Source organism: Hypanus sabinus, chromosome 10 (assembly GCF_030144855.1).
Source record: "Hypanus sabinus isolate sHypSab1 chromosome 10, sHypSab1.hap1, whole genome shotgun sequence".
NCBI classification, from domain to species: Eukaryota; Metazoa; Chordata; class Chondrichthyes; order Myliobatiformes; family Dasyatidae; genus Hypanus; species Hypanus sabinus.
In genome coordinates this window covers 89,477,983-89,490,560 of record NC_082715.1, presented here as the reverse complement: position 1 = coordinate 89,490,560, position 12,578 = coordinate 89,477,983, and the positions used below count along the sequence as shown (strand labels likewise).

At 41.6% G+C, this 12,578-nt stretch overlaps 1 protein-coding gene across 1 annotated transcript in view; it reads right to left on the bottom strand.

Annotated features, from left to right (window-relative positions):
* The window catches only part of LOC132401339 (collagen alpha-1(XXII) chain), a 258,324-nt gene that overhangs the window by 128,762 nt on the left and 116,984 nt on the right, over nucleotides 1-12,578 (bottom strand). Inside the window, exon 5 of the mRNA XM_059983468.1 lies at nucleotides 4,769-4,892. Within this exon, the coding sequence (XP_059839451.1) occupies nucleotides 4,769-4,892 (124 nt within the window). The remainder of the gene's footprint in view (nucleotides 1-4,768; nucleotides 4,893-12,578) is intronic.

Below are 12,578 nucleotides of genomic sequence, written 5' to 3'. Positions count from 1 at the left end.
GTATTTGTTAGTTCAAACAATAAAGGTACTTAACAATAAATTACAGATCTCTCTGTGTCTCACTAATCATCGTTCTAATAAGTTTTTTTTACAACAATGCCATCTTCCGGGGTTTAGATGTCCTAACTCTCCAGAGTATGGATAGCTGATGCAGCTCCTTTAAGAACTCAGGACTGTCCCACTAATTGGCAGCCAAGTTTTGGGGCCAGGATTTCAATACTTAAGGAGTACCTGAAGAGAAATTCGGTGATCAGTTGTCAATTCTATTTGGATTATTGTCTAGTGTCTATTGACCATTGACTACTGACTGTAACAAATGCACTTCACAAAGTACCTACATGACTGTAAGTTGCCTTAGGAAATATGAAGTGTGAAGGGCATTAGGAGATTTATTTTATAATGATTACCTAATTTCTGCTGGATAATAATTGAGGACAGGACTAAATTTTTCCCTGTGGACAAATATAACACCATTTCTATATACAAAACAATCAATTAAAATGGGAGAAGTGCGCAGATGCAATAGCTCGTCATCGCACAAGGCCACAGAGTAGATTTTAAAAGGGAGCTGTTTCTTTCTGTGGGAGATTTGATTGGAAGAAGTGTGCAGACACAGTAGCTCATCATCACGCAAAGCCCCGAAAAAGGTTCCAGGATAAAAGGGAGACACTGCCAAGTGAAATGGTTGTCAGAGTAGTATGAGTCAGAGTAGTCGGGCTTTGGCAAGGGCATGCCTAGGTAAAGTAAGGAGGTAACTAACTTTCACAAATCTTTTTTCCTCTAACAAGAATAGTGGGTATGACTGCGAGGTCAGTTTTCTGCTCTGGGTGTCAGATGTGAGACATCCAGGGGACTTCCAGCCTTCCTGATAGCCACATCTGCACTAGTTGTACTGAGCTGCAGCTCCTTAGAGACCAAGTTAGGAAACTAGAGCTACAGCTCGATGACCGTCGGCTTGTTAGGGTAAGTGAGGAGGTGATCAATAGGAGCTACAGGCAACTAGTTGCACCAGGGCCACAGCAGACAGATAAGTGGGTGACTGTCAGGAGAGGGAAAGAAGAGCATTAGGTAATGGAGAGCACCCCTGTGGCCATTCCCCTTAACAATTAGTTGGGGGGAACCTACCAGGGGGAAACAACAGTGGCTGTGCCTCTGGCAGTGAGTCTGGCCTTGAGGCTGAGAAGCAGCACCTCAAGGACAGCAATCTTGGGTTTGCTGCCTGTACCACACGACAGTGAGGATAGGAATAGAATGTCGCAGATAAATGTGTGGCTGAAGGATTGGAGCAAGGGACAGGGATTCAGATTTCTGGATAATTGGGACCTCTTCTGGGACAGGTGTGACTTGTACAAAAAGAACAGGCTGCAGGGAGGTTTGCTAATACTATTAGGGAGGGTTTAAACTAGATTTGCAGGGAGGTGAGAACCAAACTGAAGAGGCAGAGGATGGGGTAGTTGACAACATGTTGGGAGTTTGTGAGGAAGGATAGGCAGATGATGCAGCTAAGATACGATCTGCCTGATTGGTTTGAGATGTATCTATTTTAATTCAAGGAGTATCATAAACAAGGCAGATGAACTTATGGAGCATGGATCAATACATGGAACTATGGTGTTGTGGCCGTTACGGAGATTTTGATGTCAAAGGCAGGAATGGCTGCTGAGTATTCCAGGCTTTAGGTGTTTCAAACAGGACAGGGAGGGAGGTAAAGAGGTGGGAGTGTGGCATTGCTAATCAGGGGTAGTGTCACAGCTGCAGAAAAGGAGGAAGTCATGGAGGGATTATCTACAGAGTCAGTGTGGGTGGAAGTCAGAAACAGAAAGGGGTGGAGTTTGTTAGGTGTGTTCAGGAAGGTTTCCTGATGCAATATGTAGATAATCCAACTGGAGGAGAGGTTGTACTTCATTTGGTATTGGAAAATGAACCTGGTCACATGTCAGATCTCTTGATGGGACAGCATTTTGGAGGTAGTGATCACAACCCTTATCTCCTTTACCAAAGCACTGGAGAGGGATAAGAGCAGACAATTGGGGAAAACATTTAATTGGGGTAGGAGGAAATATGTTGCTATTAGGCAGGAACTTGGGAGCATAAATTGGGAGCAGATGTTCTCAGGGATATGCATGACAGAAATGTAGCATATATTCAGGGAATATTTGCATGGCGTTCTGCATAGGTATGTTCCATTGAGGCAGGGAAAGGATGGTAAGGTAAAAAAAAGCTAGGGTGTACAAAGGGTGTGGAAAGTCTGATTAAGAACAAAAGCTTATGAAAGGTTCAGGAAACTAGGTACTGACAGAGATCCAGAAAATTACAAGGTTACCAGGAAGGAGCTTAAGAATTAGGAGAACTAGAAATGGTCTTGCTGAGCAGGATTAAGGAAAACTCAAGGCATCCTACAAGTACGTGAAGAGCAGGAGCATAAGCCGTGTGAGAATAGAACCAATCAGGTGTGATAGTGAAAATGTGTACATGGAGTTGGAGGAGGTAGTGGAGGTACTTAATGAATACTTTGCTTCAGTGTTCACCAGGAAAAAAGACCTTGGCAATTGTGGGGATGACTTACAGTGGACTGAAACGCTTGAGTGTATACACATTAAGAAAGAGGATGCGCTGGAGCTTTTGTAAAGCATTAAGTTAGATAAATTGCTGGGATCGAACGAGATATAACCCCCGTGCTACTGTGGGAAGCAAGGGAAGAGACTGCTGAGCCTCTGGTGATGATCTTTGTATCAAAAAGGATGAAAGTACCACCACAGGATTAGAGAGGTGCAAATCTTGTTTACTTGTTCAAGAAAGAGTAGAGATAACCCAGGAAATTATAGACCAGTGAATCTTATTTTGGTTGTGTGCAAGTTTTTGGAGAAGATTCTGAGAGGCAGGATTTATGAGCATTTGGGGAGACATAATCTGATTAGGGATGGTCAGCATGGCTTTGTCAATGGCAGGTCATGCCTTATGAACCTGATTGAATTCTTTAAGGATTTAACAAAACACACTGATAAAGGTAGAGCAGTGGCTGTAGTGTATATGGATTTCAGTAAGGCATTTGATAAGGTTTTGCATGCAAGACTTATTCAGAAACTAAGACTCCAAGGAGACCTTGCTTTGTGGATCCAGAATTGGCTTGCCAACAGAAGGCAAATGGTGGTTGTGGATGGTTTGTATTCTGTATAGAGGATGGTGATCAGTGGTGCTCTGCAGGGATCTGTTCTAGGACACCTCCTCTTTGTGATTTTTATAAGTGACCTGGATGAAGAAGTAGAAAGGTGGGTTAGTAAGTTTGCTGATGGCACAAAGGTTGGGGGTGTTGTGGATAGTCTGGAGGGTTGTCAGAGGTTACAGCAGGACATCAATTGGATGCAGAACTGGTCTGAGAAGTGGCAGATGGAGTTCAACCCAGATAAGCGTGGTGGTTCGTTTTGGAAAGTTAAATTTGAAGACACAGTGTTATTGGTAAGATTCTTGGCAGCATGAAGGATCAGAGAGATCTTGGGGTCTGTGTCCATAAGACACTCAAAGCTGCAGTACAGGTTGACAGTGTTGTTAAGAAGGTGTATAAGTGTGTTGGCATTCATCAACCATGGCATTCAGTTCAAAAGCTGTGAGGAAGTGTTTATAGCTATACAAGAACTTGGTCAGACCCCACTTGGAGTACTGTGTTCAGCTCAAGTCACCTCACTACAGGAAAGATGTGGGTACTATAGAAAGAGTACAGAGGAGCTTTACAAGGATGTTGCCTGTATTGGAAAGTGTGTTTTATGAGAATAGGTTGAGTGAACTTGGCCTTTTCTCCTCAGAGTGACAGAAGATGAGAGGTGACCTGATATAGGTGTATAAGGTGATGAGAGGTATTGATCATGTGGATACCCAGAGTTTTTTTACCCAGGCTGAAATAGCTAATATGAGGAAGCATTGTTTAAAGTCCTTGGATGTAGGTACAAGGTGGCCGTCACATAGAGAGTGGTGGTTGCGTGGTATGCACTGCCAACGATGGTGGTAGAGGCAGATACAATCGGGTCTTTTAAGAGACTCTTGAATTGGTACATGGAGCTTAGAAAAATAGAGGGCTATGTGGTAGGGTAATTCTAGGCAGTTTCTAGAGCAGATTACGTGGTTGGCATAACATTGTGGCCAAAGGGCCTGTAACGTGCTGTAGATTTCTGTGTTCTATGTTCTAATCAACCACTGGGCATCAAAGAGGCAGAATTCATCCTGGATAGTATGGACCTAAAATAATTGCTCAAACTCAGAGAAAAGAAGGACCAAGGTAAATAAAGTATGCATGCACATGCATACATACTTTTTCATTCAAGTGCTTATGCTTTATGTTTATGGGACAGCTTTATGAAAAATATTTTTGGAACACTGTACAGATAATGCTGATCCCTTAATAAATTCTCCCTTGTTTTTTTTTAAACACCTTCCTCCCAGGTGCCACACCTTGACACCTACGGAGCCTTTCTACTGCCCTGGACCCCATCAATGGCTGGAGAGTGATTTGCGGAAGTATCATGGTCACCACCAATACAATTCCCTTCTAAGACCACATTCTTCCAAGTCACATCCTCTAATTTTTCTTTTGTTTAGATAAAACTCTATTCCCTAGCTACTAATACTAATACTTCACACAAATTAGTGCCAATTAGTCCAACAAATGGCACTTTAACCTATAAGTTCTTTCCACAGATGCAAGTTTCCAATTGTTTCTGGCTCTATTTCAGACCCTGGAATCTGCTGAGACAAAATTGATGAGAACTCTGCCTACCTGCACATCATCTGACTGATCAGTAATTTTCAACAAATGCCAGATCTCCTTTTTGCTGTTTCTCTTCAGGCGGAACATGGTAATAAAGGAAAATTCTTCTGGTAACCCATTTGGAAAGATCTGCCTGGAACAAATCACAATAAGTTAATTGGCAATTGTTGATAGCTCTAAGTAAGCTTGTGTACCCTACACACTTGCATTGGGTGTTCAATGCTGGCTATGTTTGTTATGTCTAAGTCAACTGAATTTTTAAAACAGATATTGATCAACTTTTGCTAGTAAAACATATTCAGGACAATGAATTTAATTACAGATCAAACTTAGTCTAATTGCATGATGGGAAAGGCTCCAGAGACTCAATTGCTCATTTCTAATCCTACATTCTAACGTACACAAGTCTGTTCAGTGTAGAAAGTTTAAATCTTTCAAAGAGAAAGAAGCATATATACATCTGAAGTGGAATTAGAAATAAATATATTTTCAATTAATAGATAAAAATAGTGTGAGAGGTTCAGGAGTAAAGGAGGTTTTCTGCCAGTTTAACTAAAGATAATAGTTTCTGATAAAATTTGTTTTATAATGGATGGTTCGAATAAATATTTTATGGGTCTGTTTGTTTATTTGATTGTTTTAATGCAGGACACTGAAGGAAGAGTGAGCTGTATCTCGGTGCCCTTGAAGATGCTCACAGGAAAAGCAGCATACAAAAGAAGTTACTTAATAAATAGATTTTTGTTTCCATGAACTGATAACAGATTATTTAATTTCAAGTACTATCATATTTTCACATTGAACTTATGATATAATTTCAGGAAAAAGGTGCTGGTCAGATAGTAGCTTAGTGCTCTAGGTTAGTTTCATTTTCCTTTACACAATAAGATTCTGCAATCATATGATCTAAGTAGAGAACTGTATTTTGTCAACTGTATTGTTCCCACGATTATTCCTCCAAGGACAAGTGGCCCTTTGCAGCTGTGAGAACATGAATCAACCCTTCACTAGTTACATGTGAATCCTTAATGGACCATTATTTAAATAGACTACACAGACATTGCTAATTTTTCATCTTGTATTAGTTTTTTTTGAATTGTTTTTAACAATCAATGTCAACATTTTCCAAAAATCTTCACATGACCTCACACAATTTGCTTTGGGCAAGAGCTGTCTGGCAGCCTCAATTATCTCACAAGCTGAGTTTGCACTTTTTATGCTATGAATATTTTATAAAACCCATAAAATTTTCCATCTGATTCTCTGATTGTTGATGACAGAATGTAATGAAGAAGATTTCAATGAAATGAGTACATATAAGCCAGAATCTAAGAATGTAAAAACTAGATACAAGAATCAGAGAAAGCTCTGCCACAATGGTTGGTGTTGTACCTCAAGGTAAATATTTCAGCGGTTTGAAAGTTTATTTATTATCAAATTATACAGAAATTCTTCATTGTCTATTCTGAAATTCTTCAGAAGAGGAATGCATATGTTGGAATGCTGTTCCTGGACTATAGTTCAGCATTCAACACTATAATTCCCTCCAGAATTATGGGGTTGAAGCTCAGAGACCTCGGCCTGCACCCTGCTTTGCGCAGCTGGATCCTAGGTTTCCTATTAGATTGCTGACAGGTGATAAGGATGGACTCCCTCACCTCTGCTTCCCTGACCCTAAACACAGGTGCCCCCCAGAGTTGTGTTCTGAATCCATTCCTCTACTCCCTTTACACCCACAACTGTGCTGCCACACACCGCTCCTATCTGCTGATCAAATTAGCAGATGACATGACTTTGATCGGCCTTATTACTAGCAGTGATGAGCTAGCCTACAGAGGAGAGGTTAACACCCAGTGGTACCAAGATAACAACCTCTCCCTCAGTGTCTAAAAAACAAAAGAGCTGACTGTGGATTACAAGAGGAATGGAGACAGGCTCACCCCGATCAACATCAATGGCACTGCAGTGGAGAGAATGAGTAGTTTTTAGTTCCTTGATATACATATCACATAAGATCTCACCTGGACTGGACACACAGGCTGTGTGGCAAAAAAAAAGCAGCATCTCTTCCAGCTCAGGTGACTGAGGAACTTTGGCATGAGCCCCCAAATCATCAAGACCTTTGAGAGCACAATTGAGAGCATCCTGACAGGCTGTATTACTGCCTGGTACGGGAACTGCACCAACCTTAATTGCTGGGCACTGCAGAGTGGCACGGACAGCCCAGCTCATTTGTGGATGTGAATTTCCCTCCACTGAGGGCATTTACAACAACAGGTGTGTAAAGAAGGCCCGGAAGATCATCGGAGACACTAGTCATCCCAAACATAAACTGCTTCAGTTGCTTCTGTCTGGCAAATGGTACCGCAGCATTAAATCCAGGACCAACAGGCTTCTTTCTACAAGCCATTAGACTTAGAAATTGACATGTCTGTATATTACAATGGAGTCATAATGCAAAGATTTTTACTCCCTCACATTGTGGGATAGATGTAAGATTTAAATAAATTCAAATTTCAAATTCAATTCTCTGGGTAGCCATGAAACAAACAAAGAAAAGAAAGGCAGTACAATCATCAACTCCCAAATCCCACCTCTCTGCAAAAAACAAACAAACAAAAAAACAGAACAGGCACATTGACCAGCAACTCACTCCTCCCATACAAAAAATGAACAAAATGTAGCAGGCACACCGACCTCCAAATTCCCCTCCCTGCACAAAAAAAACGAAAAGATTGGGCGAAGAAACACAGAATATCAAAACTATAGGACTATAAGAGTCCACATTCACATCCAAAATGCAGAAAAAACCTGGGCAACACTCTCCAGATGCAGCAGCAGGCTCTTCCCTCTCCGGCACAGAGCAGCTGATGAAAAGATAAGCAGCCTACACTCAACCTCTGCACCCTGCTTCAATGCTTCAATCTCCCTCATTGCTTTAATATGCAAACAATGGATAATTGACAAACTGGGGCCAAACATCAGCTTACAACCCATCCTGCAGCCTGGCTGCTACGAAGTTCGTGCATGCTGCCTCTGCCTCCTGGAATACTCTCGGAGTCTGGTTCACCAAAATGATCTCCAAACTACCGCACTCATCTTAATGCTTCAATTGCCCTGGTTGCTTTAATCAGCGAACAATGGAAGTTATAATCAGTGAAATGGGATCAAACAGTAGCTCATGTGCCATCCTGTAGACTTCTCATCATGAGGTTCACTCACACAGCATCTGCCTCCCGAATCCTCTCAAGAGACTGCAGAGCACAGAAGCACCCAAACAATTTCTAAGCAGCAAAACACAGGCTTCAATAGTTCTGGAATCATGTTCAAGATGAGAACCAAATGTAAAAGACATAGGAGAAGTGGAAAAGGTGGTTCATGATCTAGATGTTGATCACACGAGCATTGTAAACAGGCACCATCTTGACCAGAAATATCGTTTGGTATTGTACAAGTGATTTAACTTACTCGTTCACTGCCCAGGCAATGAGAAGAATCATCGATAAAATATAAGCTACCAAAATGTAGGTAAAGTCTACAATGTTTAGTTAGAAGAAAACAGTTCCACCAATTATCAAGGTTGGAAATTTTCCTTGCACTCTCCAGCATCCTTACGGTGTTAATGTGCTCTAATCCACATAAATCTACATTTTGTTAAGGGCATTAATAAACTCACTTTTTTTTACTAACCAAACTATATAAATATAAAAATCAATAATAGGGTTAAGGACAAATTAACTTTCTTTTTGCTTTTTAGAACAGGATGTTAATTGCACAAATCAAATTATTTGATTCATTTTGCTCAATTTCCAACATCATTTAACTACCATTGTTGCAAAGCTAATTTTCTCAGAACCACTGAGTTGTGGAAATGGTTGATACAAAATGCTGAAAGAAGAGGACAGTGGAAGATGTATAGTATCTGGCGTTCTCATCTTATTGAAGGAGGCAGAAACTGTGGAGGGTGATCCATTGAATCTGGAGACTGGTGGGATGGAGGTGAAGGCAAATGTAAATCTATACTTGCTCTGACCAGAAGGAGGGGGGAATAACAGCAGAAGTTTCAGAAATAGACCCACACCATTGAGGGTACTGTCAACCACAGTGAAGAAGAATCAATGATCAAGGAAAGAGGATAAAATATCAAAGGTTTCTTCATCAGAGAAAATCTCTTCATGGAGCCAGAGAAAATGCAAGTGTGCAATGTAATCTTTCAGGAAGCAAGATAGGAGGAGATACAGTCAAGGTAGCTGTGTTAGGTGACCTTGCCAAAGGTAATGGCTGCTCATCTGCCCCAAGGTAGAGAGAGAGAAGTTGAGAATGGGAAGAACAGAATCAATTATGGGGCACAGGATGTGAATGCATGGTGCAAATTCACAAGAAAGTTGATTAAATTATTGAGCCCTTTTTGAGGAAAGAACAAAACATCAATATAGTCATCAATGCACTGAAAAAGAAGGTGCCTGAGTGGGGATGAAACAAAAACTATTCCATGTATTACATGGAGTGGCATAATTTAGACATTCAAGTTTCCGTAGATATACATTTCACTTGTAGATTGTGAGTAGAGTTAAAAGATAACTTAATGTGAAAACAATTTTCGGTTCCAATAGGTACCTTCAATGTCAGAGAAATGTGTATAATATACATCCTGAAATTCTTTTTCTTTGCAAACATCCATGAAAACTGAGGAGTGCCCCAAAGAATGAATGACAGTTAAGTGTTAGAGCCCCAAAGCACCTTCCCCCAGCTTTCTCCTCCCACGCATAAGCAGCAGCGAAGCGATGAACCCCCTCCCCACCAGCAAAAAAGCATCCGCACCCTCCACCAAGCACTCATGTGCAGCAAAGCATCAATAAAAACAGAATTGCAGTACCCCAAAGACTACTCATTCATCCAGTATTTGACATACCACAGTCTCTCTCTCTCTCTCTCTCACACACACACACACACACACACACACACAGACACGGGAAAAAGGGGTGTCCCTGTTTCACAGCGAGGGGAGACATAATAAAACAACTTGCCAATTTATGATGTTAAAAGTCTGTTGTGTCACTTTTTTTGAGCTCTGTGCCCAAAGATCTCAGGTCTTTGGGCACACAGCCAGCTCGCTGCTTTTGATTTTCTGTGTACTGCCACAACACAACAGTTCTCTGTGGCGGCACCAACCTCAAGTCTGCTTGCCTTCAGAGCCATGAAAATCTGGCACCCTGAAGTGTGCTAGTCTTCCAAGCCACGTCTTTGGTATGCCGAAAAATGGCCAGTCGTGAGGCCCTGAGAGCAAATCCCATTCCCGCCAAGAACTAAAGTCAGTGTGTAACTCCAGGTCAGAGTCTTCAAAAGACCCAGCCAGTTAAAAATAGAAGGTGGTGATGTATATAAAATATCGAACAGCCCAGTACAGGAGCGGGCTCTTCGGCACAAAGTCTTGTATGGAACAGATGAAACCAGCCATTAAAACACTTAACTAAACTAGTTCATTTTTCTCCAATCTCTGCACAGTCATGAATCTATCGAAGAGCATCTATTGGTTTTGCCTTTGCAACTACCATGACAGCACAATCTAAGCATCCACCATTTTCTGTGTGAAAAACATTCCTTGCACATTGCCTTTGAACTTACTCCCTCTCACCTGAAATGAATGTCTTCTGGTATTAAACATTTCAAACCTGGGAAAAAATACTGACTGAATATTGTTTCTGCACTGTTCAAAATCTTAGAATCTTCTAATAGGTATCCCCTCAGCCTCCACTGCTCCAGAGAAAACAATCCACATTTATCCAACCTCCTTGTATACCATATGTCCTTGAATTCAGGCAGCATTCTGGTAAACCTCTTCACCCTCTCCAAATCCTCACCATCCTTCCTATGACAGCGTAGCCAAAAATGAATGCAATACTCTATATGTTACATAATCAGAGTTTGATAAAACTGCAATATAACTTCATGCCTCTTGAGCTCATTGCATTGATGAATAAATACAAGCATGTTGATTGTTTTCTTTATTACTCTGTTTACTTGTGTAGCCACTTGAATAAGGCTCTGGACTTGGACCAGAGATGCCTCTGTGCATCAAAGATCTTCAGGGTCCTGGCATTCATGGTGCACTGTCTCATTATATATGCTCTCTCAAATACCTTGTACTGGGCTAGATTAAATTCCATCTGTCATTTCTCTGCTCATATCTGCAACTGATCTGCAGTGACTAGAAAAAGTATTCAACCCACTTGGAAGGTTTCATGTTTTATTGTTTTGCAACACTGAACTACAGTGGATTTAATTTGGCTTTTTTTTTGACACTGATCAATGATGTTGTGGCCATTGCAGAGACTTGGATGGCTCAGGAGCAGGAATATCTACTTAGAGTGCCAGGTTTCAGACATTTCAGAAAGGACAGGAAGGGAGGCAAATGAGGATGTGCTGGAGCTTTTGGAAAGCATCAAATTGGATAAGTCACCGGCAACAGACGAGATATACCCTAGGCTACTGTGGGAGGTGAGGGAAGAGCTTGCTGAGCCTCTGGCAATGATCTTTGCATCATCAATGGGGACGGGAGAGATTTCAGAGGGTTGGAGGGTTGCAGATGTTGTTCCCTTATTTAAGAAAGGGAGTAGAGATAGCTCAGAAAATTATAGACCCAGTTAGTCTCACTTCAGTGGTTGGTAAGTTGGTGGAGAAGATCTTGAGAAGCAGGATTTATGAACATTTGGAGAGGCATAATATGATTAGGAATAGTCAGCATGGCTTTGTCAAAAACAGGTTGTGCCTGACAAGCCTGATTTAATTTTTTGAGGATGTGACTAAACACATTGATGAAGGTAGAGCAGTAGATGTAGCGTACATGGATTTCAGCAAGGCATCTGATAAGGTACCCAATTCAAGGCTTATTGAGAAAGTCAGGAGGCATGGGATCCAAGGGGACCTTGCTTTGTGGATCCAGAATTGGTTTGCACACAGAAGGCAAAGAGTGGTTGTAGATGGGTCATATTCTGCATGGAAGTCAGTGACCAGTGGTGTGCCTCAGGGATCTGTTCTGGGACCCAACTCTTGGTGATTTTTATAAATGACCTGGATGAGGAAGTGGAGAGATGGGGTTAGGAAATTTGCTAATGACACAAAGGTTGGGGGTGTTGTGGATACTGTGGAGGGCTGTCAGAGGTTATAGCAGGGCACTGGTAGGATGCAAAACTGGGCTGAGAAGTAGCAGATGGAGTTCAACCTAGATAGATGGAGGTGGTTCATTTTGGGAGGTCAAATATAATAGCAGAATATAGTATTAATGGTAAGATTCTTGGCAGTGTGAAGGATTAGAGGGATCTTGGGGTCAGTGCCCATAGAACATTCAAAGCTGCTGCGCAGATTGACTCTGTGGTTAAGAAGGCATACAGTGCATTGGCCTTCACCAACTGTCAGATTGAGTTCAAGAGCTGAGAGGTAATGTTCAGCTATATAGGACCCTGGTCAGACCCCACTTGGAGTACTGTGCTCAGTTCTGGTTATCTTACTACAGGAAGGATGTGGAAACTATAGAAAGGGTTTAGGGGAGATTTACAAGGATGTTGCCTGGATTGGGGAGCATGCCTTAATGACTGAACTTGGCTTTTTCTACTTGGAGAGATGGATGATGAGAGGTGGCCTGACAGAGGTGTATAAAATGACGATTGTGTGGGTAGTCAGACGCTTTTTCCAATTGCTGAAATGGTTATCAAGAGAGGGCACAGTGTTAAGGTCCTTGGAAGTAGGTACAGAGAGGATGTCAGAGATAAGTGTTTTACACAGAGAGTGGTGAGTGTGTGGAATGGGCTGCCGGCGACTA